Source organism: Phyllopteryx taeniolatus, chromosome 13, assembly GCF_024500385.1.
Source record: "Phyllopteryx taeniolatus isolate TA_2022b chromosome 13, UOR_Ptae_1.2, whole genome shotgun sequence".
NCBI classification, from domain to species: domain Eukaryota; kingdom Metazoa; phylum Chordata; class Actinopteri; order Syngnathiformes; family Syngnathidae; genus Phyllopteryx; species Phyllopteryx taeniolatus.
In genome coordinates, this window is record NC_084514.1 from 26037892 (window position 1) to 26063299 (window position 25408).

A 25408-nucleotide genomic window follows, 5' to 3' on the forward strand; every position below is an offset into this window, starting at 1 on the left:
AAAGGCAAAACAAGAGGCATATGATGACATGTATGGCAGGTTGGACACTAAAGAAGGAGAAAAGGATCTATACAGGCTGGCCAGACAGAGGGATAGAGATGGGAAGGATGTGCAGCAGGTTAGGGTGATTAAGGATAGAGATGGAAATATGTTGACTGGTGCCAGCAGTGTGCTAGGTAGATGGAAAGAATACTTCGAGGAGTTGATGAATGAGGAAAATGATAGAGAAGGGAGAGCAGAAGAGCCAAGTGTGGTGGACCAGGAAGTGGCAATGATTAGTAAGGGGGAAGTTAGAAAGGTATTAAAGAGAATGAAAAATGGAAAGGCAGTTGGTCCTGATGACATTCCTGTGGAGGTATGGAAGCATCTAGGAGAGGTGGCTGTGGAGTTTTTGACCAGCTTGTTCAATAGAATTCTAATGCGTGAGAAGATGCCTGAGGAATGGAGGAAAAGTGTACTGGTGCCCATTTTTAAGAACAAAGGTGATGTGCAGAGCTGTGGCAACTATAGAGGAATAAAGTTGATGAGCCACACAATGAAGTTATGGGAAAGAGTAGTGGAGGCTAGACTCAGGACAGAAGTGAGTATTTGCGAGCAACAGTATGGTTTCATGCCTAGAAAGAGTACCACAGATGCATTATTTGCCTTGAGGATGTTGATGGAAAAGTACAGAGAAGGTCAGAAGGAGCTACATTGTGTCTTTGTAGATCTAGAGAAAGCCTATGACAGAGTACCCAGAGAGGAACTGTGGTACTGCATGCGGAAGTCTGGAGTGGCAGAGAAGTATGTTCGAATAATACAGGACATGTACGAGGGCAGCAGAACAGCGGTGAGGTGTGCTGTCGGTGTGACAGAAGAATTTAAGGTGGACGTGGGACTGCATCAGGGATCAGCCCTGAGCCCCTTCCTTTTTGCAGTGGTGATGGATAGGCTGACAGATGAGGTTAGACTGGAATCCCCGTGATGTTTGCAGATGACATTGTGATCTGCAGTGAAAGCAGGGAGCAGCTGGAGGAACAGTTAGAAAGATGGAGGCATGCACTGGAAAGAAGAGGAATGAAGATTAGCCGAAGTAAAACAGAATATATGTGCATGAATGAGAGGGGTGGTGGGGGAAGAATGAGGCTACAGGGAGAAGAGATGGCAAGGGTAGAGGACTTTAAATACTTGGGGTCAACCGTCCAGAGCAATGGTGAGTGTGGTCAGGAAGTGAAGAAACGGGTCCAAGCAGGTTGGAACGGGTGGAGGAAGGTGTCAGGTGTGTTATGTGACAGAAGAGTCTCTGCTAGGATGAAGGGCAAAGTTTATAAAACAGTGGTGAGGCCAGCCATGATGTATGGATTAGAGACAGTGGCACTGAAGAGAAAACAGGAAGCAGAGATGGAGGTGGCGGAAATGAAGATGTTGAGGTTCGCTCTCGGAGTGACCAGGTTGGATAAAATTAGAAATGAGCTCATCAGAGGGACAGCCAAGGTTCGATGTTTTGGAGACAAAGTTAGAGAGAGCAGACTTCAATGGTTTGGACACGTCCAGAGGAGAGAGAGTGAGTATATTGGTAGAAGGATGATGAGGATGGAGCTGCCAGGCAAGAGAGCTAGAGGAAGACCAAAGAGAAGGTTGATGGATGTCGTGAGGGAAGACATGATGGCAGTTGGTGTTCGAGAGGAGGATGCAGGAGATAGGCTCTCATGGAAAAGGATGACGCGCTGTGGCGACCCCTAACGGGACAAGCCGCAAGGAAAAGAAGAAGAAGAAGAATTTTTGTTAGAATTATGAGGGGGTTCTTGGAAAAATGTCTCCACTGTTAGGTGTCCCAGCTGGACCCAAAGTTTGAGAATCCTTGTTTTAAACAGTTTAATATTAATGGGTAGAAACATCCATCCATCCATTTTCTCAGCCGCTTCTCCTCACTAGGGTCGCGGGCGTGCTGGAGCCTATCCCAGCTATCATCGGGCAGGAGGCGGGGTACACCCTGAACTGGTTGCCAGCCAATCGCAGGGCACATACAAACAAACAACCATTCGCACTCACATTCACACCTACGGGCAATTTAGAGTCTCCAATTAATGCATGTTTTTGGGATGTGGGAGGAAATCGGAGTGCCCGGAGAAAACCCACGCAGGCATGGGGAGAACGTGCAAACTCCACACAGGCGGGGCCGGGGATTGAACCCCAGTCCTCAGAACTGTGAGGGTGACGCTCTAACCCTAACCACCGTGTCAGTGGCTAGCAAGCTAAGCTAACCAGCTTGAAAGGCTTTAAAGTCGCGAGTCACACACACACACATCCTTAATGGTAATTTCTCAGTAGCCTTCTCATCTGCTATCCACCAGAGAGACGAACGCCTTAAACCCAAAAAGAAGTACTTAAAAAACAACACATACACATACTGTGGTGTCTCATCAGAATCAGAATCAGAATCATCTTTATTTGCCAAGTATGTCCAAAAAACTTTCAAGGAATTTGTCTCCGGTAGTTGGAGCCGCTCTAGTACGACAACAGACAGTCAATTGACAGAGAACACATTTGAGACATAAAGACATTGAGAATACAGTCACAGAGCAATAAAAGGTTGCCAGTAATCTGGTAATGCCGGTACATTTTTATTTTATTTTTTTGACAATTGTGCAAAAAGATGCAGAGTCCTCTCGCACTTAGAGCAGTTTGAATGACAATGACCATTGTGCAAAGGGCGCCGAGACTTCAAGCGAGTAGTACGATAGACTGGGACAATGTTGATTGTGCAAATGTTTAAGAAGTTGATTGCAAGAGGGAAGAAGCTGTTGGAATCTCTGCTAGTTCTAAAAGTTCAGAATTCCACCTTTCATTTCATGGTATTTACATCATCTTCTTTTCCTTTCGGCTTGTCCCGTTAGGGGTCGCCACAGTGTGTCATCCTTTTCCATGTAAGCCTATCTACTGCATCCTCCTCTCTAACACCAACTCCCATCATATCTTCCCTCACGACATCCATCAACCTTCTCTTTGGTCTTCCTCGAGCTCTCTTGCCTGGCAGCTCCATCCTCATCATCCTTCTACCAATATACTCAGTATTTCGCCTTTGGACCTGTCCAAACCTTCGAAGTCTGCTCTCTCTAACTTTTTCTCCAAAACATCGAACATTGGCTGTCCCTCTGATGAGCTCATTCCTAATTTTATCCAACCTGGTCACTCCTACAGCAAACCTCAACATCTTCATTTCCGCCACCTCTTGCTCTGCTTCCTGTTGTCTCTTCAGCGCCACTGTCTCTAATCCGTACATCATGGCTAGCCTCACCACTGTTTTATAAACTTTGCCCTTCATCCTACCAGAGACTCTTCTGTCACATAACACACCTGACACCTTCCTCCACACCTTCCAACCTGCTTGGATCAGTTTCTTCACTTCCTGACCACACTCACCATTGCGCTGGACTGTTGACCCCTCGTTCCTTGCTATTTCTTCTCCCTGTAGCCTCACTCTTCCCCCTCCACCCCTGTCATTCATGCACGTATATTCTGTCTTACTTCGGCTAATCTTCATTCCTCTCCTTTCCAGTGCATGCCTCCATCTTTCGAACTGTTCCTACACCTGCTCCCTGCTTTCACTGGAGATCATCTGCAAACATCATGGTCCACGAGGATTCCAGTCGAACCTCATCTGTTAGCATATCCATCACCACTGCAAACAGGAAAGGGCTCAGGGCTAATTCCTGATGCAGTCCCACCTCCACCTGTCACATCCTATATCAGTTTCTGTGAAGAGGTTTGTGAACCAACAAAGTCATTTCACACTTTCAACAACAACAAGCCGTGGTTCACTGTCAAACTTAAGCAGCTTCGCCAAGCTAAGGAGGATGCATATCAGAGCGGGTACAGGGCCCTGTATAATCGAGCTAGAAACCAGCTGACTAAAGAAATTAACATTGTAAAGAGGAACTATGCAGCAAAGTTGGAAAAACGGTTCGACTCTAAATCAGTCTGGCATGCATTCCGATCGCTGACTAATTACAAGCAACGTTCTCCCCAAGCTGAGAACAACAGCACACTAGCCAACGACTTGAATACCTTCTACTGCAGATTTGAAAAGGACACTTTCAGCTTTCTGATGGGCAGGACACAGCAGGTGAGGCTGGGGGAGGCCACCTCATCCACACGTAGCATCAGCACTGGGGCGCCCCAAGGTTGTGTCATCTCTGTGCTGCTCTTCTCTCTCTACACAAACAACTGCACCTCAGCGCACCCGACTGTCAAACTCCTGAAGTTTGAAGATGACACCACTGTCATCGGCCTCATCAAGGACGGTGACGAGTCTGCATATCGACAGGAAGCGGAGCGGCTGGAGCTGTGGTGTGGCCAACACAACCTGGAGCTGAACACGTTCAAGACTGTAGAGATGATTGTGGACTTCAGGAGGCATCCTTCGCCACAGCTGTCCCTCACGTTGTCCAGCTGCCTTGTGTCAACCGTCGAGACCTTCAAGTTCCTGGTAATTACAGTGTCTCAGGACTTGAAGTGGGCGACCAACATCAACTCCGTCCTCAAAAAGGCCCAGCAGAGGATGTACTTCCTGCGGCTTCTGAGAAAGCACGGCCTTCCCCAGGAGCTGCTGAGGTAGTTCTACACAGCGGTCATCGAATCAGTCCTGTGTTCTTCCATCACAGTCTGGTTTGGTGCTGCTACAAAAAAGGACAAACTCTGACTGCAATGGACAATCAAAACTGCTGAAAGGATTGTCGGTACCCCCAACCCACCCTTGAGGACTTGCACGCTGCCAGAACTAAGACAAGAGCGTGCAAAATCCTCTCGGACCCTCCACATCTCGGTCACCGGCTCTTCCAGCTCCTTCCCTCAGGAAGGCGCTACCGATCAATGCAAACTAGAACTAGCAGACATTCCAACAGTTTCTTCCCTCTTGGAATCAACTTTTTAAACACCTAACCTACAATTCCATTACAACATGCTGGCAATTTTTTGACTTGAGTTCGTTGTCACATTTCTGTCGGGCCAATGATATATTACTTGTGCACTCACTGTAGTAGTCTCGCCACGCTGCACTATTTGCATATCTGTTGTTGACCAATACTGGCCACTCATGCCAGAGTAGCATCTGCTCCATTTGCACACTGATTGAGGAGTATTTGAAACATTTGCACAACCAACATTGTACCAGATTATCGCACTACTCGTCACTTTAAACCGCATACACTCCTTGAAGTCTCTGCGCCCTTTGCACAATGGTCATTGCACCGGACTATTGCAATATTAGTCACAAGAACTGCTTTAAGTGCTAGAGCACATCTTTTTGCACAATTGTCAAAAAAACAAAAAAACAAAAAAAATGTACCGGCATTACCAGCTAACTAGCAACCCTTTATTGCTCAGTGACTGTTTTTTTTTTTTTTTTTTGTCAATGTCTTTATGTCTCAAAGGTGTTCTCTGTCAAATGCCTGTCTGTTGTCGTAATAGAGCAGCTCCAACTACCGGAGATAAATTCCTTGTGTGTTTTTTGGACATACTTGGCAAATAAAGATGATTCAGACATTAAACTCCTCTGTCACACCTACAGCACACCTCACCGCTGTTCTGCTGCCCTCGTACATGTCCTGTATTATTCTAACATACTTCTGCCACTCCAGACTTCCGTATGCAGTACCATTGTTCCTCTCTGGGTACTCTGTCATAGGCTTTCTCCTGATCTACAAAGACCCAATGTAGCTCCTTCTGACCTTTTCTGTACCTTTCCATCAAAATACTCAAGGCAAATAATGCATCTGTGGTACTCTTTCTAGGCATGAAACCATACTCTTGCTTACAAATACTCACTTTTGTCCTGCATCTAACCTCCACTACTGTTTCCCATAACTTCATCGTGTGGCTCATCAACTTTATTCCTCTATTGTTCCCATAGCTCTGCACATCACCCTTGTTGTAAAAAATGGGCACCAGCACACTTTTTCCCACCATTGCTCAGGCATCTTCTCACCCGCTAGAATTCTGTTGAACAAGCTGGTCCAAAACTCCACAGCCACCTCTCCTAGATACTTCCATATCTCCACAGGAATGTCATTAGGACCAACTGCCTAACCACTTTTCATCCTCTTTAATGCCTTTCTAACTTCCCCCATACTAATCATTGTCACTTCCTGGTACACCACACTTGGTTCCTCTACTCTTCCTTCTCTGTCATTTTCCTCATTCATCAACTCCTCAAAGTATTCTTTCCATCTATCCATGTCATGTGTGTGTGTGTTCCGGGTTTTATCTTCCCCCCTGTTTCACACACACCTGCCTCTGTGAGCATCTTCACCACCTGTGCCTCGTTCACCCTAATTACCTATTGTATTTAACCTCGTGTCTCATTCCCTCTCGTTGCCAGTTCGTTGTACCATGTCGTCGCGTTCCAGCATTCCTTGTTTCCACGTCACAGACTCAGTAAGACTTGACCCTGTTCCGATTATCGACCTTGCCTCCTTGCCTCATGTTTTTGGATACTGTTGCCTTTCTTGGATTGCCTGCCTGTGTACCGACCTATGCCCGTCTATTAAACCTCTCTTTTTGGAAACTGTCCATTTGTTTTGGAGTCGTGCATTTTTGGGTTCTATCCTCTGTTCCGTTCATGACAATCCATTGCTGTTGTGGTCCAGTCTTCTAGAAGCTCCTCCTGTCCACCAAGAGCTTGTCTCAGCTCTTCCCGAAAAGCCGCACAACACTCGTCCTTTCTCAGCTTCCACCACATGGTATCAACCTAATCCTAATAAATAAAAGCTAACACGAACGCCGCACTGATAATCCTCGTGGAACAAGTTAACGAAATTGGAAAAAAAAAACACCCCTCATTATTCTCGGGGACTTTAACAAAGCTAAACTCAACCACGAACTCCCTAAATATATGCAGCACATCGATTGTCCTACCAGGGAAAATAACATTTTAGACCACTGCTATACTACGCTAAATAACACATACCGTGCCATACCTCGTGCAACCCTGGGCTCCTCTGATCAGTGCTTAATTCCCTTAAAACCAACATACAGCCAAGAACTTAAATGTGTGAAGCCTACAGTGAAAACAGTGAACAAGTAGACCAATGAAGCAAAGATAGAACTTCAAAGCTGTTTAGACTGCACAGACTGGAGAGTCTTTGAAAAATCAGCTGGCAGCCTGGATGAATATACGAACATTTACAGATTTCTGAAGGGCAGGACACAGGAGGTGAGGCTGGGGGAGGCCACCTCATCCACACGCAGCATCAGCACTGGGGCACCCCAAGATTGTGTCCTCTCTCCGCTCCTCATAAAGGCCCATCATAGGATGTACTTCCTGTGGCTTCCTGCGGCTTCTGAGGAAGATCGGCCTGCTGAGGCAATTCTACACAGCGGTCATCGAATCAGTCCAGTGAGTATCTGTGGTACTGCATGTGGAAGTCTGGAGTGGCAGAAAAGTATGCTTGAGTAGTACAGGACATGTATGAGGGCTGCAGAACAGCGGTGAGGTGAGGGGTAGCTGTGACGGAGGAGTTGGGACTGCATCAGTTATCAGCCCTGAGCCCCTTCCTGTTTGTAGTGTTGATGGATAGGCTGACAGATGAGGTCAGACTGGAATCCCCGTGAACCATGGTTTTTGCAGATGACATTGTGATCTGTAGTGAAAGCAGGGAAGAAGAGATAGCCAGGGTTGAGGACTTTAAAAACTTGGGGTCAACAGTCTAGAGCAATGGTGCGTGTGGTACCGAAGTGAAGAAAATCATCCAAGCAGGTTGGAACGGGTGGAGGAAGGTGCCACGTGTATTATGTGACACAAGAGTCTCTGCTAGGATGAAGGGCAATGTTTATAAGACAGTGGTGAGGTCACCCATGATATACGGATTAGAGACAGTGGCACTGAAGAGACAACAGGAAGCAGAGCTGGAGGTGGCGGAAATGAAAATGTTGAGGTTCTCTCTAGGAGTGACCAGGTTGGATAACAATAGAAATGAGCTCATCAGAGGGACGGCCAACGTTAGATGCTTTGGAGATACAGTTACAGAGAGCAGACTAAAATGGTTTGGACACGAGAAGGTTGAGAGATTTAGTGAGGGAAGCCATGAGGGCAGTTGGTGTTAGAGAGGATGCAGGAGATAGACTTACATGGAAAAGGATGACATGCTGTGGCGACCCCTAATGGAATAAGCAGAAAGGAAAAGATTGTATCTTTTGTTCTACATTACAATGTCAATGTTCATTATTCTTAGAATTAGAATTAAAAGTGAGTTGTTCTTAAGAAGGATGTACTTACATTATTATGCTCTAATATCTGTATATCAAGCGGCACGGTGGACGACTAGTTAGCACATCACAGTTCTGAGGATCCAAGTTCAAATCCTCGCCTGTGTGGAGTTTGTATCTTCTCCCCGTGCCTGCTTGGGTTTGCTCCAAGCACTCCGGTTTTCTCCGGGTACTCCGGTTTCCTCCCACATCCCCAAAACATGCATTGTAGGTTAATTGGTGACTCAAAATTGCCCATAGGTGTGAATGTGCGTGCGAATGGTCGTTTGTTTATATGTGCCCTGTGATTGGCCGGCGACCAGTTCAGGGTGTACCCCACCTCTCGCCCGACAATAGCTGATCCAGGCTGCCAGCTGAATTTTCAAAGACACTCCAGTCTGTGCAGTCTAAGCAGCTCTGAAGTTCCATCTTTGCTTCATTGGTCCACTTTTTCACTGTTTTCACTGTAGGCTTCGCGCATTTAAGTTCTTTCCTGTACGTCGGTATTAAGTGAATTAAGCAGTGATCAGACGAGCCCATGGCTGCACGAGGTATAGCACGGTATGCGTTTTTTAGCATAGTGGAGCAGTGGTCTAAAATGTTATTTTCCCTGGTAGGACAGTCGATGTGCTGCTTGTATTTAGGGAGTTCGTGGTTGAGTTTAGCTTTGTTAAAGTCCCCGAGAATAATGAGGGGTGAGTCCGGGTGTTTTTTTTCAATTTCGTTAACTTGTTGGGCGAGCGTTCGTGTTAGCTTGGGGCGGAATGTAGACTCCAGCCAGGATGAATGATGCGAACTCACGCGGCGAGTAGAATGGCTTACAGTTCAAAAACAGCGACTCCAAATGCGGGCTGCAGTGTGTGCTGAGCTCCGTGATGTCCGTACACCATTTTTCGTTGATATAGAAGCATATCCCGCCGCCCTTTGTTTTCCCCGATGATTCCATGTCGCGGTCCGCTCTATGAGTATGGAAGCCGGGAAGCATGACGGCGCCATCGGGTACAGGTCTCCGTGAAGCACATGGCGGTGGTCCGGCCGAAGTCTTTACTGGTCTTTAAAAGAAGATGAAGCTCGTCCATTTTGTTGGGTAGGGAGCGTACATTCGCGAGGTAGGTCGACGGGAACGCCAATCTGTATCCTCTCTTGCGGAGTTTCACCTGTATGCCGCCACGCTTCCCTCTGTGGCGCCGTTTCCGTCTCCATGCGCCAAAAACCGCGGACGGCGCTCCGGTGAGTAACTCTGGGAAAAAACTGAGCGGATTTGCGAAAGTTGGTGACAGAAAGTCTGTAGTAGCCTCCTTGATGGTTAGCAGGTCTCCCCTTGTGTAAGTGAGTCGTGTAAGGTCTCCAAAGACGGACGAAAAACACAAAAAGAAAAACAATACTAGAGAGCGCGCTACAGAGGTGACCACACTGGTAGGCGCCATCTTGGTATCGACCTCTGATGTTCCCGTGTCACCCAAATTGGAATCTATAAATTTTGACTCAGTACCACGATCTCAAGCAGGTCTTTAGTAAAGATCAAGCCCAATACCTGCAACCGCATCATCCTTATGACTGTGCAATTAATTTAATTCCGGGTGGGCCATTGCCCAACGCTAAACTATACCAGGTGTCCAAACCTGAACAGGAAGCTCTTACAGAGTATATTTCATCCTCAAGAGCCGCGGGGCTCATTTGACCTTCAAAATCCCCAGTAGGAGCAGGATTCATTTTAAGCGATAAGATGGACAAGACGCTTCGTCCTTGTGTCGATTAAAGGTGCCTGAATGATATTACTATCAAGAATAGGTACCCACTGCCGCTGTTGGACTGTATTAAATCAGTTGCATTCTGCTTCCATCTTCACTAAGCTGGACTTGCATAATGCCTTCACTTGGTTAGAAACAGAAAGGGTGATGAGTGGAAGACTGCGTTCAATACTCCCATTGGTCAGTTTGAATATTTGGTGATGCCGTTCGGTCTTACGAATGCCCCCGCTGTGTTCCAAAATTGATCAATGACGTACTGCGCGATGTTCTTCTGTTTTGTTTACTTGGATGACATTCTCATTTTTTCCAGAGATCTCAAAGAACATCGGCAGCATGTTCGGCTAGTCTTGCAGAGACTTCTTGAGAACCGTCTGTACGCCAAAGCAGAGAAGTGTGAATTTCATGCCCGTTCCGTTCAATTTCTGGGGTTAATCGTGGTGGCGGGCCAGCTAAGACCCGATCCAGCCAAGATGCAGACTGTGGTCGACTGACCATCTCCGACATCAAGGAAGCACCTGCAAAGGTTCCTTGGATTCGGCAATTTCTCTAAGAGTTTCATCCAGAATTACAGTTGTAAGGCGGAACCTTTGACAAGGCTTACATCAGTATTTTTTTATTTGAATTGAAGCTGAATTGTTTTTTGTTTATCTTAAGCTTTCGTTTACCAGTTCTCCTGTTCTCACTCATCCCGATCCAAAACTTCCATTTATTGTAGAGGTGGATGCCTCGGATTCTGGAGTGGGGGCTGTACTATCCCAACGATCCCCTGTCGACCAGAGAGTGCACCCCTGCGGCTTCTTCTCGCGTCGTCTCAGTCCTGCTGAACATAACTATGACATTGGTAAAGGGAACTGCCCGCCATCGTTCTGGCTCTACAGGAGTGGAGGCACTGGCTGGAGGGCGCAGTGGCACCATTTGAGGTATTTACCAACCACAAGAACCTCTCTTAAATCCGGGCAGCCTGAAGACTTGAATCTCGCCAGGCATGGTCGGCCTTGTTCCACACTCGGTTCAATTTCACCATCACTTACCGTCCTGGTTCCCGCAATGTCAAGCCTGATGCTCTGTCAAGGATTTTCAACCCTGCCCTGGTGGACCCCGCCCCGGACACGATCGTTCACAAGGCAAAGGTGTTTGGGGCTCTCCAGTGGCAGGTGGAGAGGAGGGTGGCCGAGGCTGGGCAGAAGACTGAGGTCCCCGCAGGTTGTCCTGCAGGTATGCTGTTCGTCCCCCAGGAGCAGAGGGCTGAGGTTCTGCAATGGGGCCACAGTTCGAGGATTGCCTGTTACCCGGGAGTCAACCGCGCTCTGTTTGTCGCTTCCCAAAAGTTTTGATGGCCGGTAATGAAAAAAGACATTCGTGAATTTGCGCTGACCTGCGCTGTCTGTGCCCGCAACAGTTGCCGTCTTCCCTGGTGACGGCTAACCTGCTCATTGCCCATGTGTTTCGTCTTCATGGTATTCCCTCGGATATGGTCTCTGACAGGGGGCCCCAGTTTGTGTCTGGAGTATGGAAGGCTTTCTGCAAGACGATGGGACCTTCTGTCAGTCTGTCGTCCGGGTACCATCCCCAGACCGACCAGGCGAACCGGGACCTGGAAATGGGTCTGTCACCAGCATCCCTCATCTTGGTCCTTCCACCTCCCTTGGGTGGAATATGCCCACAATACTCTCGTCAGCTCTGCTACAGGTATGTCGCCCTTCAGGGCTGTTTATGGCTACCAGCCTGGTACCAGTCCTCGAGAGGGGTTGGACTTTCTTCCACTCTGGAGTTGCCCATGGTGAGAGGCGCCGAGCAGGTGTGGGTATACTTATTGCTCTGCGCCTGTACGTTGGGGTTCAGCCCAGTGGACGAGAGGGTAGCCTCCCTCCTCCTTAGGGTGGGGGGGATGGGTCCTGACTGTTGTTTGTGCCTATGCACCAAACAGCAGTTCAGAGTACCCACCCTTTTTGGAGTCCTTATAGGGGGTATTGGAGAGCGCTCCCGGTGGGGACTCCATCGTTCTGCTGGGGGACTTCCATGCTCATGTGGGCCATGACAGTGAGACCTGGAAGGGCGTGATTGGGAAGAACCAGAGCGGTGTTCTGTTATTGGACTGCTGTGCTCATCACGGATTGTCCATAACAAACATCATGTTCAAGCATAAGGGTGTCCACACGTGTACTTGGCACCAGGACACCATAGGTCGCAGTTCGATGATCGACTTTGTGGTCATGTCATCGGACTTGCGGCCGCATGTCTTGGACACTTGGGTGAAGAGAGGGGCAGAGCTGTCAACTGATCACCACCTGGTGGTGAGTTGACTCCGATGGTAGGGGAAGATGCCGGTCCGACGTGACAGGCCCAAACGTATTGTGAGGGTCTGATGGGAACGTCCGGGGGAGACGGGGCACATCGAGTCAGAGTGGACCATATTCCGCGCCTCCATTGCTAAGGCGGCCGACCGGAGCTGTGGCCGTAAGGTGGTCAGTGCCTGTCGTGGCGGCAATCCCCGAACCCGTTGGTGGACACCAACGGTGAGGGATGCGGTCAAGCTGAAGAAGGAGTTTTGTTGCCCTGTAGGACTCCTGAGGCAGCTGATGGGTATCGGCTGGCCAAGCGGAATGCAGCTTTGGTGGTCACTGAAGCAAAAATTCTGGTATGGGAGGAGTTCGGTGAGGCCATGAGAAAGACTTCCGGATGGCTTCGAGGAAATTCTGGTCCACCATCCGGCGTCTCAGGAGAGGAAAGCAGTGCACCACCAACACTGTGTATAGTGGGGATGGGGTGCTGCTGACCTCGACTCGGTACGTTTTGAGTCGGTGGGGAGAATACTTTGAAGACCTCCTCAATTCCACTGACAATTCCCATGAGGGAGCAGAGTCTGGGTTCTCTGAGGCGGGCTCTCCTATCTCTGAGGTTGAGGTCACCGAGGTGGTTAAAAAGCTCCTCGGTGGCAAGGCCCCGGGGTTGGATGAGATTCGCCCGGAGTTCCTAAAAGCCCTGGATTTTCTGGGGCTGTCCTGGTTGACACACCTCTGCAACATTGCGGGGACAGTGCCTCTGAATTGGCAGACTGGGGTGGTGGTCCCCCTTTTTAAGAAGGGGGACCAGAGAGTGTGTTCCAACTACAGGGGGATCAGACTCCTCAGCCTCCCTGGTAAGGTCTATTCAGGGGTGCTGGAGAGGAGGGTCCGTCGGGAAGTCGAATCTCAGATTCAGGAGAAGGAGTGTGGTTTTCGTCCTGGCTGTGGAACAGTGGACCAGCTCTACACCCTCGGCAGGGTCCTCTAGGGTGCATGGGAGTTCGCCCAACCAGTCTACATGTGTTTTGTGGACTTGGTGAAGGCGTTCGACCGTGTCCTTCGGGGAGTTTTGTGGGGGGTGCTTCGGGCTGTTCGGTCCCTGTACGACCGGAGTCAGAGTTTGGTCCGCATATCCAGCAGTAAGTAAGTCGGACTCGTTCACTGTGAGGGTTGGACTCGGCCAAGGCTGCCCTTTGTCACCGATTCTGTTCATAACTTTTATGGACAGAATTTCTAGGCGCACCCACGGCGTATAGAGATGGTCCGGTTTGGTGGCCTCAGTATTCCATCTCTGCTTTTTGCAGATGATGTGGTTCTGTTGGCTTCATCAAGCCGTGACCTCCAACTCTCACTGGAGCAGTTCACAGCCGAGTGTGAAGCGGCTGGGATGAGAATCAGCACCTCCAAATCTGAGACCATGGTCCTCAGTCGGAAAAGGGTGGCTTGCCTTCTCCAGGTCGGGGATGAGATCCTGACCCAAGTGGAGGAGTTCAAGTATCTTGGGGTCTTGTTCACGAGTGAGGGAAGAATGGAATGGGAGATCGACAGGCGGCTCGGTGCAGTGATGTGGACTTTGTATCGATCCGTTGTGGTAAAGAAGGAGCAAAGGCGAAGCTCTCAATTTACCGGTCGATCTACGTTCCTACCCTCACCTATGGTCACGAGCTGTGGGTCCGAAAGAACAAGATCCCGGATACAAGCGGCCGAAATGAGTTTCCTCCGCAGGGTGTTCAGACTCTCCCTTAGAGATAGGGTGAGAAGCTTGGTCATCCGGGAGGATCTGAGAGTAGACCCGCTGCTCCTCCACATCGAGAGGAGCCAGCTGAGGTGGCTGGGGCATCTGATTCGGACGCCTCCCTGGTGAGGTGTTCCGGGCATGTGCCACCGGGAGAAGTACCCAGGGACGACCCAGGACACGCTGGAGAGAGTGTCTTTCGGCTGGCCTGGGAATGGTTCGTGATCCCCCCTGGAAGAGCTGGATGAAGTGGCTGGGGAGAGGGAAGTCTGGGCGTCCCTGCTAAAGCTACTCCCCCCGTGACCCGACCTCAGATAAGCTGTAGAAAATGGATGGATGGATGGATGGCCTCCTGTGTTCCCGTCTCAGGAATCGGCCGTCTCCGTTCCCTCTGTCCACCGTCACCGCCAGAGGTGCTCCCTCCTCCGCGTCTGGTCGACGGTGAGCCGGTCTTTTCTGTGAGTTTTCATTCTGGACTCCAGAAGGGGCAGGGGGGTACAGTATCTGGTCGACTGGGAGGGATATGGCCCAGAGGAACGGCAATGGAAGTGCTACGTGTGGAGGGCCATGCTGTGGTTGCAGGAGGCGGTTGCGGTGTTGTTGCTCTTCTTCCAGATTGCACTCTTCTTGAGCTTTGTCATAGGGTGATCGACTTGTGGAGGCCATTGGGGAACCCACCTCGCGACCACAATCTGACATCCTCCCCTTGGCCAACTCTGACAGATCAGACAGATCAGACTACACACGATACACAGTTATCAGTAACTTGCCCTACACATAGTTATGTCAGAAAGCTTCTGTACCTGTTCGCATCTAAATCTAAAGTCAACCACATTTCCAGACATTTGACAGTTTCATCTAAAAGTTCCAAATCGTTGACTAATTCTTTGTTGTTTTTCAACCAACTTTCTTTTTTTAAATTTTTTTTTAGTTGTTATACACAAGCTCCCTGTTGCTGGGAAACCACATTAATTTATCAACAAATTTTTTTGTCTTCAAAGACACCCAGAACAGTCCAGTTGCGATCGATTTAGTTCCCTCAGCATGAAAAAGTAACTTAGTTAATTTACAGATTACTTGATTTTAAAAGTAACCTAGCTACTCTGTTGATTTCTTGATTTTAAAAGTACCAAAGTTTGATTACAAAAAACTAAAATTACTTAGTTACTTAAGATACATTTAGCAGATTCCGACAACAGTGCCTTAACGTAAAAATAACAACCGGTTTTGACAATCCTTTCTTGGAAGTCCAGTTTTAACATTCATGTTTAACAATACAATATTTATTAAAAATAATAACAACCTTTTTTGACTCAGCATAAATACTTGTCTTTGTATTTAAAAAAAAGAAGTATTTTTGAATTTCACTTAACATAAATAGGCTACTTGTTTTTATTGAAAATAAAATAAAGACAGTCTTTGGAGATGTCACTTAACATAATTAAAAATGATTTTTTTTTTTTTTTTAACACTTTACCCCCACTAGCTTTGCGTCGTTGTCGGCACGCATCTCAAAGGGGCATGTTGTATCTACCTATTGTTCATATCTACAGGTTGGACTTGCTCTGTAAGCTTGATTGTAACCGCGTAACTTAAAATGTTTCTTCAAAATTGACGCAAAATTGACGTTTTGGAAGAGGTATAACACTTTGTCGACAGCACTTAGTGTACAACGAAGCTCAATATTCTCTCCTTTACCAAAACTAAAAATAGTGACCGCTTGAAAACGCGGTTCTCTTCCCTTTCTCCATCGTTAAATAACTGCTTATACAGGTGAATTGTCCACATGTTGAAAATGTGATTTGGCTCATACGTGATGTCACTTCTCTGGACAAGAGGACGCGATCGCTCCTAGAATACCTCATTGCTCCATTTGTTTATATTTTGCCTTTGTTTTATCATGTGCAGTTATTCGTTGTGTGCCTTTTAGTTAGGAATAGTTAAGAATAGTATGTTTTATTAGTTGTTTGTCAAACAGAGGCTGAAAGTCGGTCTAAACTTACGACATGGTGATGGTCTGTAATTTCCTAAGTTGAAGTAAAGTCTTACTTCAGCAATGGTAAAGTGCGTTCAATACTTAATATAGTAACACATAATATGAAAAATAAATAAAGTAATTGTAATCTGATTTCCAGTTTATGAACAGCAATGCGTTACATAGCTCATTACTCCAAAATGCCGTAATGTTTAAGTACCAACATCACTGTTGGTCACATACCGCAGACATTAACGGTGGTGCTTCCAATAGTCACCTTGTTCAATAGCACATCAGCCACTTAGCGCTCACGTTTAGCATGATAGCTGGACTTACAATCGTCTGCTCTCTGTATTTACAATAGTCTGCTCTAATAATACGTTCTCAATCAAAGAGTTTTTAATGATTCCAAACCAGTCTCCGTATTGTCTATCACTTTGTTTCTCAGTTAAATCCACAACCGACATTAACTTTGTCCATATTCGGCCAGCTATCATGAAGTGACAGTAAAGGGTGAAGTTTAATAGCTAACCCATCTTTGTGGGTTTTGTAGTGACAGTTGGTTGAAGTTAAATGCCGTAATTTTTATCCTTAATCTAGTTGCAAAGCTTACATGTTGACATTTTATTTTTGCTGATTTCATCGAAAACATAGTCCTTGATTCCAAATGTAATGATTTTCAGAGCTTCTCCTATAATGCAGTACAGTACACGATTCGGTGACCTCTGCACCTGTGTTGCCAGGTTTTCATGAATGACAAAGTATACTTTTCTTTAAAAATAAATAAATAACTTATTTGAAAGTGCAGGTTTAAAACTTTTAACACAATGATTTGTCTAAATACAAGCAGCACATCGACTGTCCTACCAGGGAAAATAATACTTTAGACCACTGCTACACCACGGTAAAAAACGCATACAGTGCTATACCTCGTGCAGCCTTGGGCTCGTCTGATCACTGCTTAATTCACTTAATACCGACGTACAGGCAAGAACTTAAATGTGCGAAGCCTACAGTGAAAACAGTCAAAAAGTGGACAAATGAAGCCAAGATGGAACTTCAAAGCTGCTTAGACTGCACAGACTGGAGTGTCTTTGAAAATTCAGCTGGCAGCCTGGATGAGTATACGGACACTGTCACATCCTATATCAGTTTCTGTGAAGAGGTCTGTGTTCCAACAAAATCATTTCGCACATTCAACAACAATAAGCCGTGGTTCACTGCTAAACTTAAGCAGCTTCGCCAAGCTAAGGAGGACGCATATCAGAGCGGGGACAGGGCCCTGTATAATCGAGCTAGAAACCAGCTGACTAAAGAAATTAACATTGCAAAGAGGATCTATACAGCAAAGTTGGAAAAACAGTTTAGCACAAACGACTCTAAATCAGTCTGGCATGCATTCCAGTCGCTGACTAATTACAAGCGACGATCCCCCCAAGCTGAGAACAATAGCACACTAGCCAACGACTTGAATACCTTCTACTGCAGATTTGAAAAGGACAGTTTCACACCACACACCAACCCGGCCGCACCCGCGACCACAATCACACCTCTGACCTCTGCGTTAACCATCCATGAACAGGATGTGAGACGCATCTTCAAACAACAAAAGATTAACAAAGCGGCAGGCCCGGACCACGTGTCTCCATCCTGCCTCAAAGTCTGCGCGGATCAGCTCGCGCCAGTCTTCACTCAGATCTTCAACAGATCACTGGAAATGTGCGAAGTTCCATCCTGCTTCAAACGCTCCACCATCATCCCAGTCCCCAAGAAACCTGCAATCTCGGGTCTGAATGACTACAGGCCTGTCGCTTTGACATCTGTGGTCATGAAGTCCTTTGAACGTCTTGTGCTGGACCACCTCAAGAGTGTCACAGGTCCCCTGCTGGACCCCCTGCAGTTTGCCTACCAAGCGAACAGATCTGCGGATGATGCAGTCAACATGGGACTGCACTTCATCCTAGAACACCTCGACAGTGCAGGGACCTACGCGAGGATCCTGTTCGTGGACTTCAGCTCAGCGTTCAACACCATCATCCCTGATCTCCTTTCATCCAAGCTTCTCCAGCTCAGCGTCTCACCTGCCATCTGCCAGTGGATCTACAGCTTTCTGACGGGCAGGACACAGCAGGTCAGGCTGGGGGAGGCCACCTCATCCACACGCAGCATCAGCACTGGGGCGCCCCAAGGTTGTGTCCTCTCTCCGCTGCTCTTCTCTCTCTACACGAACGACTGCACCTCAGCGAACCCGACTGTCAAACTCCTGAAGTTTGCAGATGACACCACTGTCATCGGCCTCATCAAGGACGGTGACGAGTCTGCATATCGACAGGAAGCGGAGCGGCTGGAGCTGTGGTGCGGCCGACACAACCTGGAGCTGAACACGCTCAAGACCTGAAGTGGGCGACCAACATCAACTCCGTCCTCAAAAAGGCCCAGCAGAGGATGTACTTCCTGCGGCTTCTGAGAAAGCATGGCCTGCCACCGGAGCTGCTGAGACAGTTCTACACAGCGGTCATCGAATCAGTCCTGTGTTCTTCCATCACAGTCTGGTTTGGTGCTGCTACAAAAAAGGACAAACTCCGACTGCAACGGACAATCAAAACTGCTGAAAGGATTGTCGGTACCCCCCTACCCACCCTTGAGGACTTGCACGCTGCCAGAACTAAGACAAGGGCGTGCAAAATCCTCTCGGACCCTCCCCACCCTGGTCACCAGCTCTTCCAGCTCCTTCCCTCAGGTAGGCGCTACCGATCAATGCAAACTAGAACTAGTAGACATTCCAACAGCTTCTTCCCTCTTGCAATCAACTTCTTGAACAGCTAACTTACAATTCCATTACAACAAGCTGGCAATTTTTTGACTTGAGTTCGTTGTCACATTTCTGTATTATGTATTACTCGTGCACTCACTGTAGTTGTCTCGCCGTGCTGCACTATTTGCATATAGTGGCCACTCATGCCAGAGTAGCATCTGCTCCATTTGCACACTGATTGAGGAGTATCTGTAACATTTGCACAACCATTGTCCCAGATTATCGCAGTACTCGTCACTTTAAACCGCATACACTCCTTGAAGTCTCAGTGCCCTTTGCACAATGGTCATTGCACCGGACTATTGCGATATTAGCCATTCGAACTGAGGACTCTGCATCTTTTTGCACAATTGTTGTTTGTTGTTGTTTTTTGTCAATGTCTTTATGTCTCCAAAGTGTTCTGTAAATTGACTGTCTGTTGTACTAGAGCGGCTCCAACTACCGGAGACAAATTCCTTGTGTGTTTTGGACATACTTGGCAAATAAAGATGATTCTGATTCTGATTCTGATTAAGTAGTTCAAGTGCAATCAATACCAAGTAGTCTTTTAGAACTTTTAGCTAGTTTTAGACCTAAAATTGGTGACTTGAGTCTGACTCGAGTCATGTCATGTCACAAGAGCAGTGATCCCCAACCGTGCCGTGAGCGCTCTTCAGGTGTGCAGAGGGAAATGATCAAATTTTACTTGTAATGTAATAATGAAATTAATCTATTTATGCCAGTGAGGCATAGTGACAGACAGAACAAATATATGCTCTTCTATTAGATGGCAGGAAGTACATACAGTAATTAATGTATCCACTTTTTGTGACATTTTTGTTTGTGGGTGTGCCGTGAGATTTTTCAATTGTAGAATATGTGCCTTGGCTCCCTAAACAGTCAAAATGTCCCTGCCATGTATTTTCAGTATAATCATTCGTCTAATGCTTCATCCCAAGCTGAAAGTAACAAAAACCATGGCCTTCTGACTCAAGTGGTAGAACAGAGTAAAAGTTCTCTATTAATTTAACACATAGTCTGAGAATGAGTCTTTGTTTCCTCCTTTTTCCACAGCAACCACTTGAAGTTGTGCAGAATAAATAAGATGGCAAGCCCAAGAAACACGAGAAAGACAGCATGTGTTCTCTGGAATCGTGCCACTCCTTGGTTGTCAATGTGAAAGTAAGTAGGCAAGTGTGAGCAATCACTGGAAATTATATGCTTTTAGAGGGATTTCATATAAAGGTATTAGACTGGTGTAAGATGTTTGGCAGGCCAAATTGATGGGAATTATATTCATGGACATGGTATGTCCCGCCCTGCAGCTCCTCCTCAGTTCTATCATGTTGCATATTTTCCGAGCGTTAGTGATTATATGAATAAATCACAGCAGATGTGGAACGGCATAGATTTAGAAGTCTCCAGAGTTAGCTCAGGCCAAAGTAGGGGAGTTGGAAACTATACAAAGTCTATCAATCTCCCTTTCCCAGGTTCCTAACTAAACATAAAGTCTCTAAATTATATATAATATGATATTATATAATTATGAAAAAATAAATGATATATAATCTTTGAAAATAGGTTTAAAAGTGCTTTCCAGTTAAACTTTTAAAATTCTTAATTTTCCCTCACAGGATTAATAAACTTTGCCTATCTATTTAGCTATCAATTAACTGTAAACCTACATCAATAAAATACTACAAAAACACTGGTCAACAACAAATGTATATTTTTTTTGTAGTAGCTGATTTAGGACAGGATTGATGTGCTGAATCCAAATATCACACTGGTTTTGTTCTATCAAGTCAACTTTTTGAACTATGGCCACGTTTCTGTTCATATATATACAGGTATTTTTGCTTTAGAGGTTAATGCCCTGAATTTTGAAAGATTACATAACATTCAATTTACAGATACTTACCTTTGTCAATGGTATCTACTCAATTTACAGAAAGCAAAGTTTGTAACATTTGATTAATAAATTGGCAACTTGGCATACAAACCTGACTTGAACAAGAGAAACGGATGTAATTTTTTGATTCAGCGACGCAAAATAGTCCGAAATCAGTTGAAAAAACATAGACAAATTACAAAAAATTTAAACCTGTGTAACTGACAATTAAGTAAAATCTGAACAATAAAAGTGAGTTTTAAGAAAATACGTCAAATGAAACACGGAGGCAGAGAGGTTCACTTCTATGGAGTGCAAATTGCAAAGGCTCTGTCTCCTTTCGTGACCAGTTGTGATTTTGTGACTGCAAGTCAAGCCTGAGATCTACCTTTAGCTCTCAGAAAGTGGTCGAGGTCATCAGCAGCTTAAAGATATACGCCAATGCATGACTGTTTAATGTTTTGAAAGGAATAAGTAATACCGGTATGTTAAATTCACAGGTAACCAGTGAGTGACAGCAAGTTGGACTGGTGAGATATCCATTAATTTTCTGTCCCGCTTATCCTCACGCGGGTCGCGGGCATGCTGGAGCATATCTCTGCTATCTTCGGGTGAGAGGCGGGGTACACCCTGAACTGGTTGCCAGCCAATCGCAGGGGACATATAAACAATCAACCATTCGCACTCATATTCACACCTACGGGCAATTTAGAGTCTTCAATCAACCTACCACGCATGTTTTTTGGATGTGGGAGGAAACCGAAGTACCTGGAGAAAACCCACGCAGGCACAGGGAGAACATGGAAAGTCCACATTGGCGAGGCCGGGATGTGAACTCTGGTCCTCAGAACTGTGAGGCAGATGTGCTCACCAGTCGGTCAACATGCCGCCTGGTGAGATATGATTGTTTCTTTTTGTAATGTACAACTGGAGCATGCTGCAGTAATTGAATCTGTGAAGAAAAAAAAAACAAAAAAAAAACAAACAAAGAAAATGAAAACATGAATACGTGATTTTAGCCTGTCGCCTAAACTTTCCAAACCATTATGCATAATTTTCCTCAGCTGCCAATTGAAAGAGAAATCCAAGTCAAAATTGACAAAGAAGTTGCTGGCCTAACAAAGATGTATAGCTGCAAAATGACTGCCTTGATTGAAAATTAAAATCTTTACTTACCTTTTTTTTTTTTAACATCTGGATGTAAACCACCACTTAAAATAATGCATTCAGTGAATGTGATGCTATAGCGCAGTCTACCATCAACTCTCTGTGTGCCCAATTGAACTTGGCATAAACCCATGCAATCAGTTCCAGATTTCAAGCTTCATTTAAGTCAGTGTCCAAGGTGTTTTTTCTGAGCATGTGCTATCACAGTGTTATGACACAGTATTCCAGGTTGTTAAGACATCAAATCGATGAGTTGGTTACAATAATTATGCAAGTAGTTGTAAAAAGTAAAAAAGCAGCTGTTTTTTTTTTTTTTTTGCTGCTTCAGCTTTAATTGTAAACAGACAAACTTGATCACACCTGTTTAAATGTGCACATTTTACATTGAGAAGTTCTTGAAATTTGTTTGTTGTATGTATTATTCTTAATGCTATGTATTGCATTTTTCGTTTGCCATGAATACAAAGAATATTATGGAGAACATACTGTAGACCAAGGAAGACGTGAATACATTTTGGTGTGTAATAAAAAAATAAAGGTGCAGCTTGAGGAATTTATTTTCACTTTTCACTGTTACAGTCTTTTTGCAATTGGTCCAAGTGGGGCAGTAAATCGCCAGATCTAGCAGGTAAAGCTACAATTAAAAAAAAAGCTTGACTCCTACTTCATATTGTGCATTAATGTCACCAAAAAGACCAGAATGCTCCTATGAGTATTGCCTGCACATCATGATTTTTAATTTAAACTAAGATTGTTTGACATTGAGGAACTCTGCATTCTGCTGAACTCTTTACTAATATTGGTACCAGCTTCATTATAACAGACTAACTTAATTGGGTGTTATGAACCGTTGCAGATATTTGGTCCCTATGAATTTCTCACGAAATATTTTGAATAATCTCAAATGAAATATATCAAATGGAAAAAAAGGCATTCTGAGAAGAATGAAATGCTAGAAGTTCCACAAATAATGTTAGACGTCCGTCTGTTAAATTTAATTTAATGTCACAGCGTAAAAATCTAAACGCAATCATCATGTCACTTGACGTAGAGATAGCTTTCGATAAAGTTAACTGGGCTTTCCTGTTTGCAGTACTTCGCAAATTTGGCTTTGGAGATTCATTTATACATTGGATAGCAACATTATACAATTCGCCGAAAGTGACCATAAATAGGATTACTTCACAAAGTTTTACATTACAAAGAGGAACCAGACAAGGATGTCCACTCTCACCAATGCTATTTGCAATATTTATCGAACCTCTTGTTGCCGCTATACGTCAGAATGCTAATATTAAAGGAATCTGCTCACTAGTGACAGAACACAAAATCAATCTATATGCTGATGATATTCTTCTTTACTTACAGGAACCTAAGTATTCTCTTCAGGCCATCTCAATCTCATTAAAACATTTTCGCAAATATCAGACTACTCCATTAACTGGACAAAATCAACAATACTCCCAATAACAGAAACCTCATAGACTCCTGCAGATCAAATCCCAGATTACCCTATTCCTATAGGGAACATTAAGTAATTAGGTATTAATATTTCGTCAAAACTCACAGAGCTAACCAATCTAAATTACACACTACTTCTGGAAAAAATCTCAGATGATTTAAGATGCTGTAATAATTTGCTTATATCATTACTGGGAAGAATAGCTACAGTAAAAATTAATACCTTACCGCAAATAAATTATTTATTTTCAATGATTCCATTAAAGCCCACATTTAAATGGTTTCAAACCTTAGATTCTGTTGTAATAATTTTTTATTCAAAAAATGAGAAAAATAGAATCAGTCTATCCACTCTTCAGAAAAGTAAACAGGAGGGAGGCCTAAATGCTCCCAACTTTAAACAGTATTATTTAGCTAACCAATTACAATACCTCATCAAATGGTTGCACCACAGTGAGGAGTGTGATTCTTGGCTATAATTGGAACAAACTGCAACAACATCAAACTACCAAAACTCCCATTTATTTCTACTAGTCTTAAACGCCATAAATGTTTCAAGAATCCAATAATCGCATCCACCTTAACGGCTTGGTGGCAAAGTTTAGAATCGACAGGATCTCAATTAGCTCCGAGTATGCTCTCCCCAATCTGGCATAATCCAGATTTTGAAATTAATAATATACCCATTAATTTTAGTACATGGGAACAACATGTAATTAACCACCTACAACAACTATTTAACAATAATGTTTTTAGGACACATGATAAACTGTTCCAAGAATTCCAGATAACAGCCGGAAACTTTCTTCAATACAATAAATTAAAAGGAGCAATAAAAAAAAGAATACCAACACTCCAGAGCAACCTCGACCTGCCGGAGTTTGTCAAGCAAATAGTGAAGCTTCTCCCGCAAAGTAAAAGAAATCTCTCAAAAGTTTATAAATTAATTTCATGTACTAAATCAATGCACTTACCAATCACCAAATGTGAAGAAGACCTTTTCATGTCTACTGACCGTAGCTACTAGATACAGATTTGTAACAATGCGTTTAGAATGACAAAAAACACAAATCTACATCTTATACAATATAAAGTGCTCCATAGAACACACTTTACTCAGTACACTATGCATAAAATGGGCTTCTCTGCATCTAATATATGCGTGCAATGCACCAAAAATACCCCAGACACCTATTTTCATGCTATATGGGAATGTACAACAGTTCAATGCTTTTGGTCTTTGGTTATACAAAAACTCTCGTATATTTTAAACTGCAGGATTCCACTTTCCCCAAGATTGTGCATTCTTGGCGATTTAAGCATAATTGACCTCCCTAATAAATATTCACAATCATTACTTGTCGCGTTAGCTACCGCGAAGAAAACAATTCTATTAAACTGGAAAAACAAACAAGTTATTAACATCAATCAGTGGCTAAATCTCATCATAGAATATATTGCGTTAGAAAAAATATGAGCAGAACGAAAAAAATCAATTCCACATATACGTAGATAGCTGGGCGGGGGGGATTTGGCTGTTAGGCATTAGTGCCTAGCAGCCCTGCCCCCACCCCTTCGGCTCACTGACCTCTCCAGCACTGATACACGGGGTAGGGCCAATGACTGCCAGTCGGGGACCTGGCAGTCATAGTAACACGGGAGGAGGTGGGTCTCACTTACTTGCATGGCGGTTTTCCCGAGGCCGGGCCCCCCAGGATGGATGACTGCTTGATGTTGGGGCTGACCTCTCATGGCCCGCAGCTGATCCCTGGGTCCCCCCCCCCCCCCTTATCGTTCCCTTGTTGGGTGCCCCTATCCGCCCTCCTTTCAAAAAAAAAAACAAGGGACACTCTCCCGACCCCAGGCTGGGCGGGGACTGGTTGCATCGCGGGCCCTGCAGGTTGGGGGGGAGGGGAGGGGGCGTCTGGCTCTCCTACGGGTGGAGGGGGGTGGGGTGGTTGGCTGGGTGGGTGGCAATTGGTCCCTGCGGCCTCCGCTGGGTGGCCGGTTGTCGGAGCGCCTCGGTGGGGCCGGCGGACCGCCCTGGGTCCCTCGGTGTGGGACGTGTCCCGTCCGCCAGGCTGCTCTCGGGTGGAACCCTGGGCCTGTTCCCGCCCCTCGATTGA

At 45.5% G+C, this 25408-nt stretch overlaps 1 protein-coding gene across 1 annotated transcript; it reads left to right on the forward strand.

Moving 5' to 3' along the window:
- Positions 1 to 981: 981 nt before the first annotated feature.
- Positions 982 to 25408, forward strand: LOC133488234 (uncharacterized; the record flags this gene model as incomplete). The annotated part of the gene is made up of 5 exons (XM_061795861.1): positions 982 to 1711; positions 7291 to 7375; positions 11047 to 11287; positions 11374 to 11663; positions 25363 to 25408. Coding segments are annotated over 5 exons (1392 nt in total), but the record flags the coding sequence as incomplete, so codon positions are not given.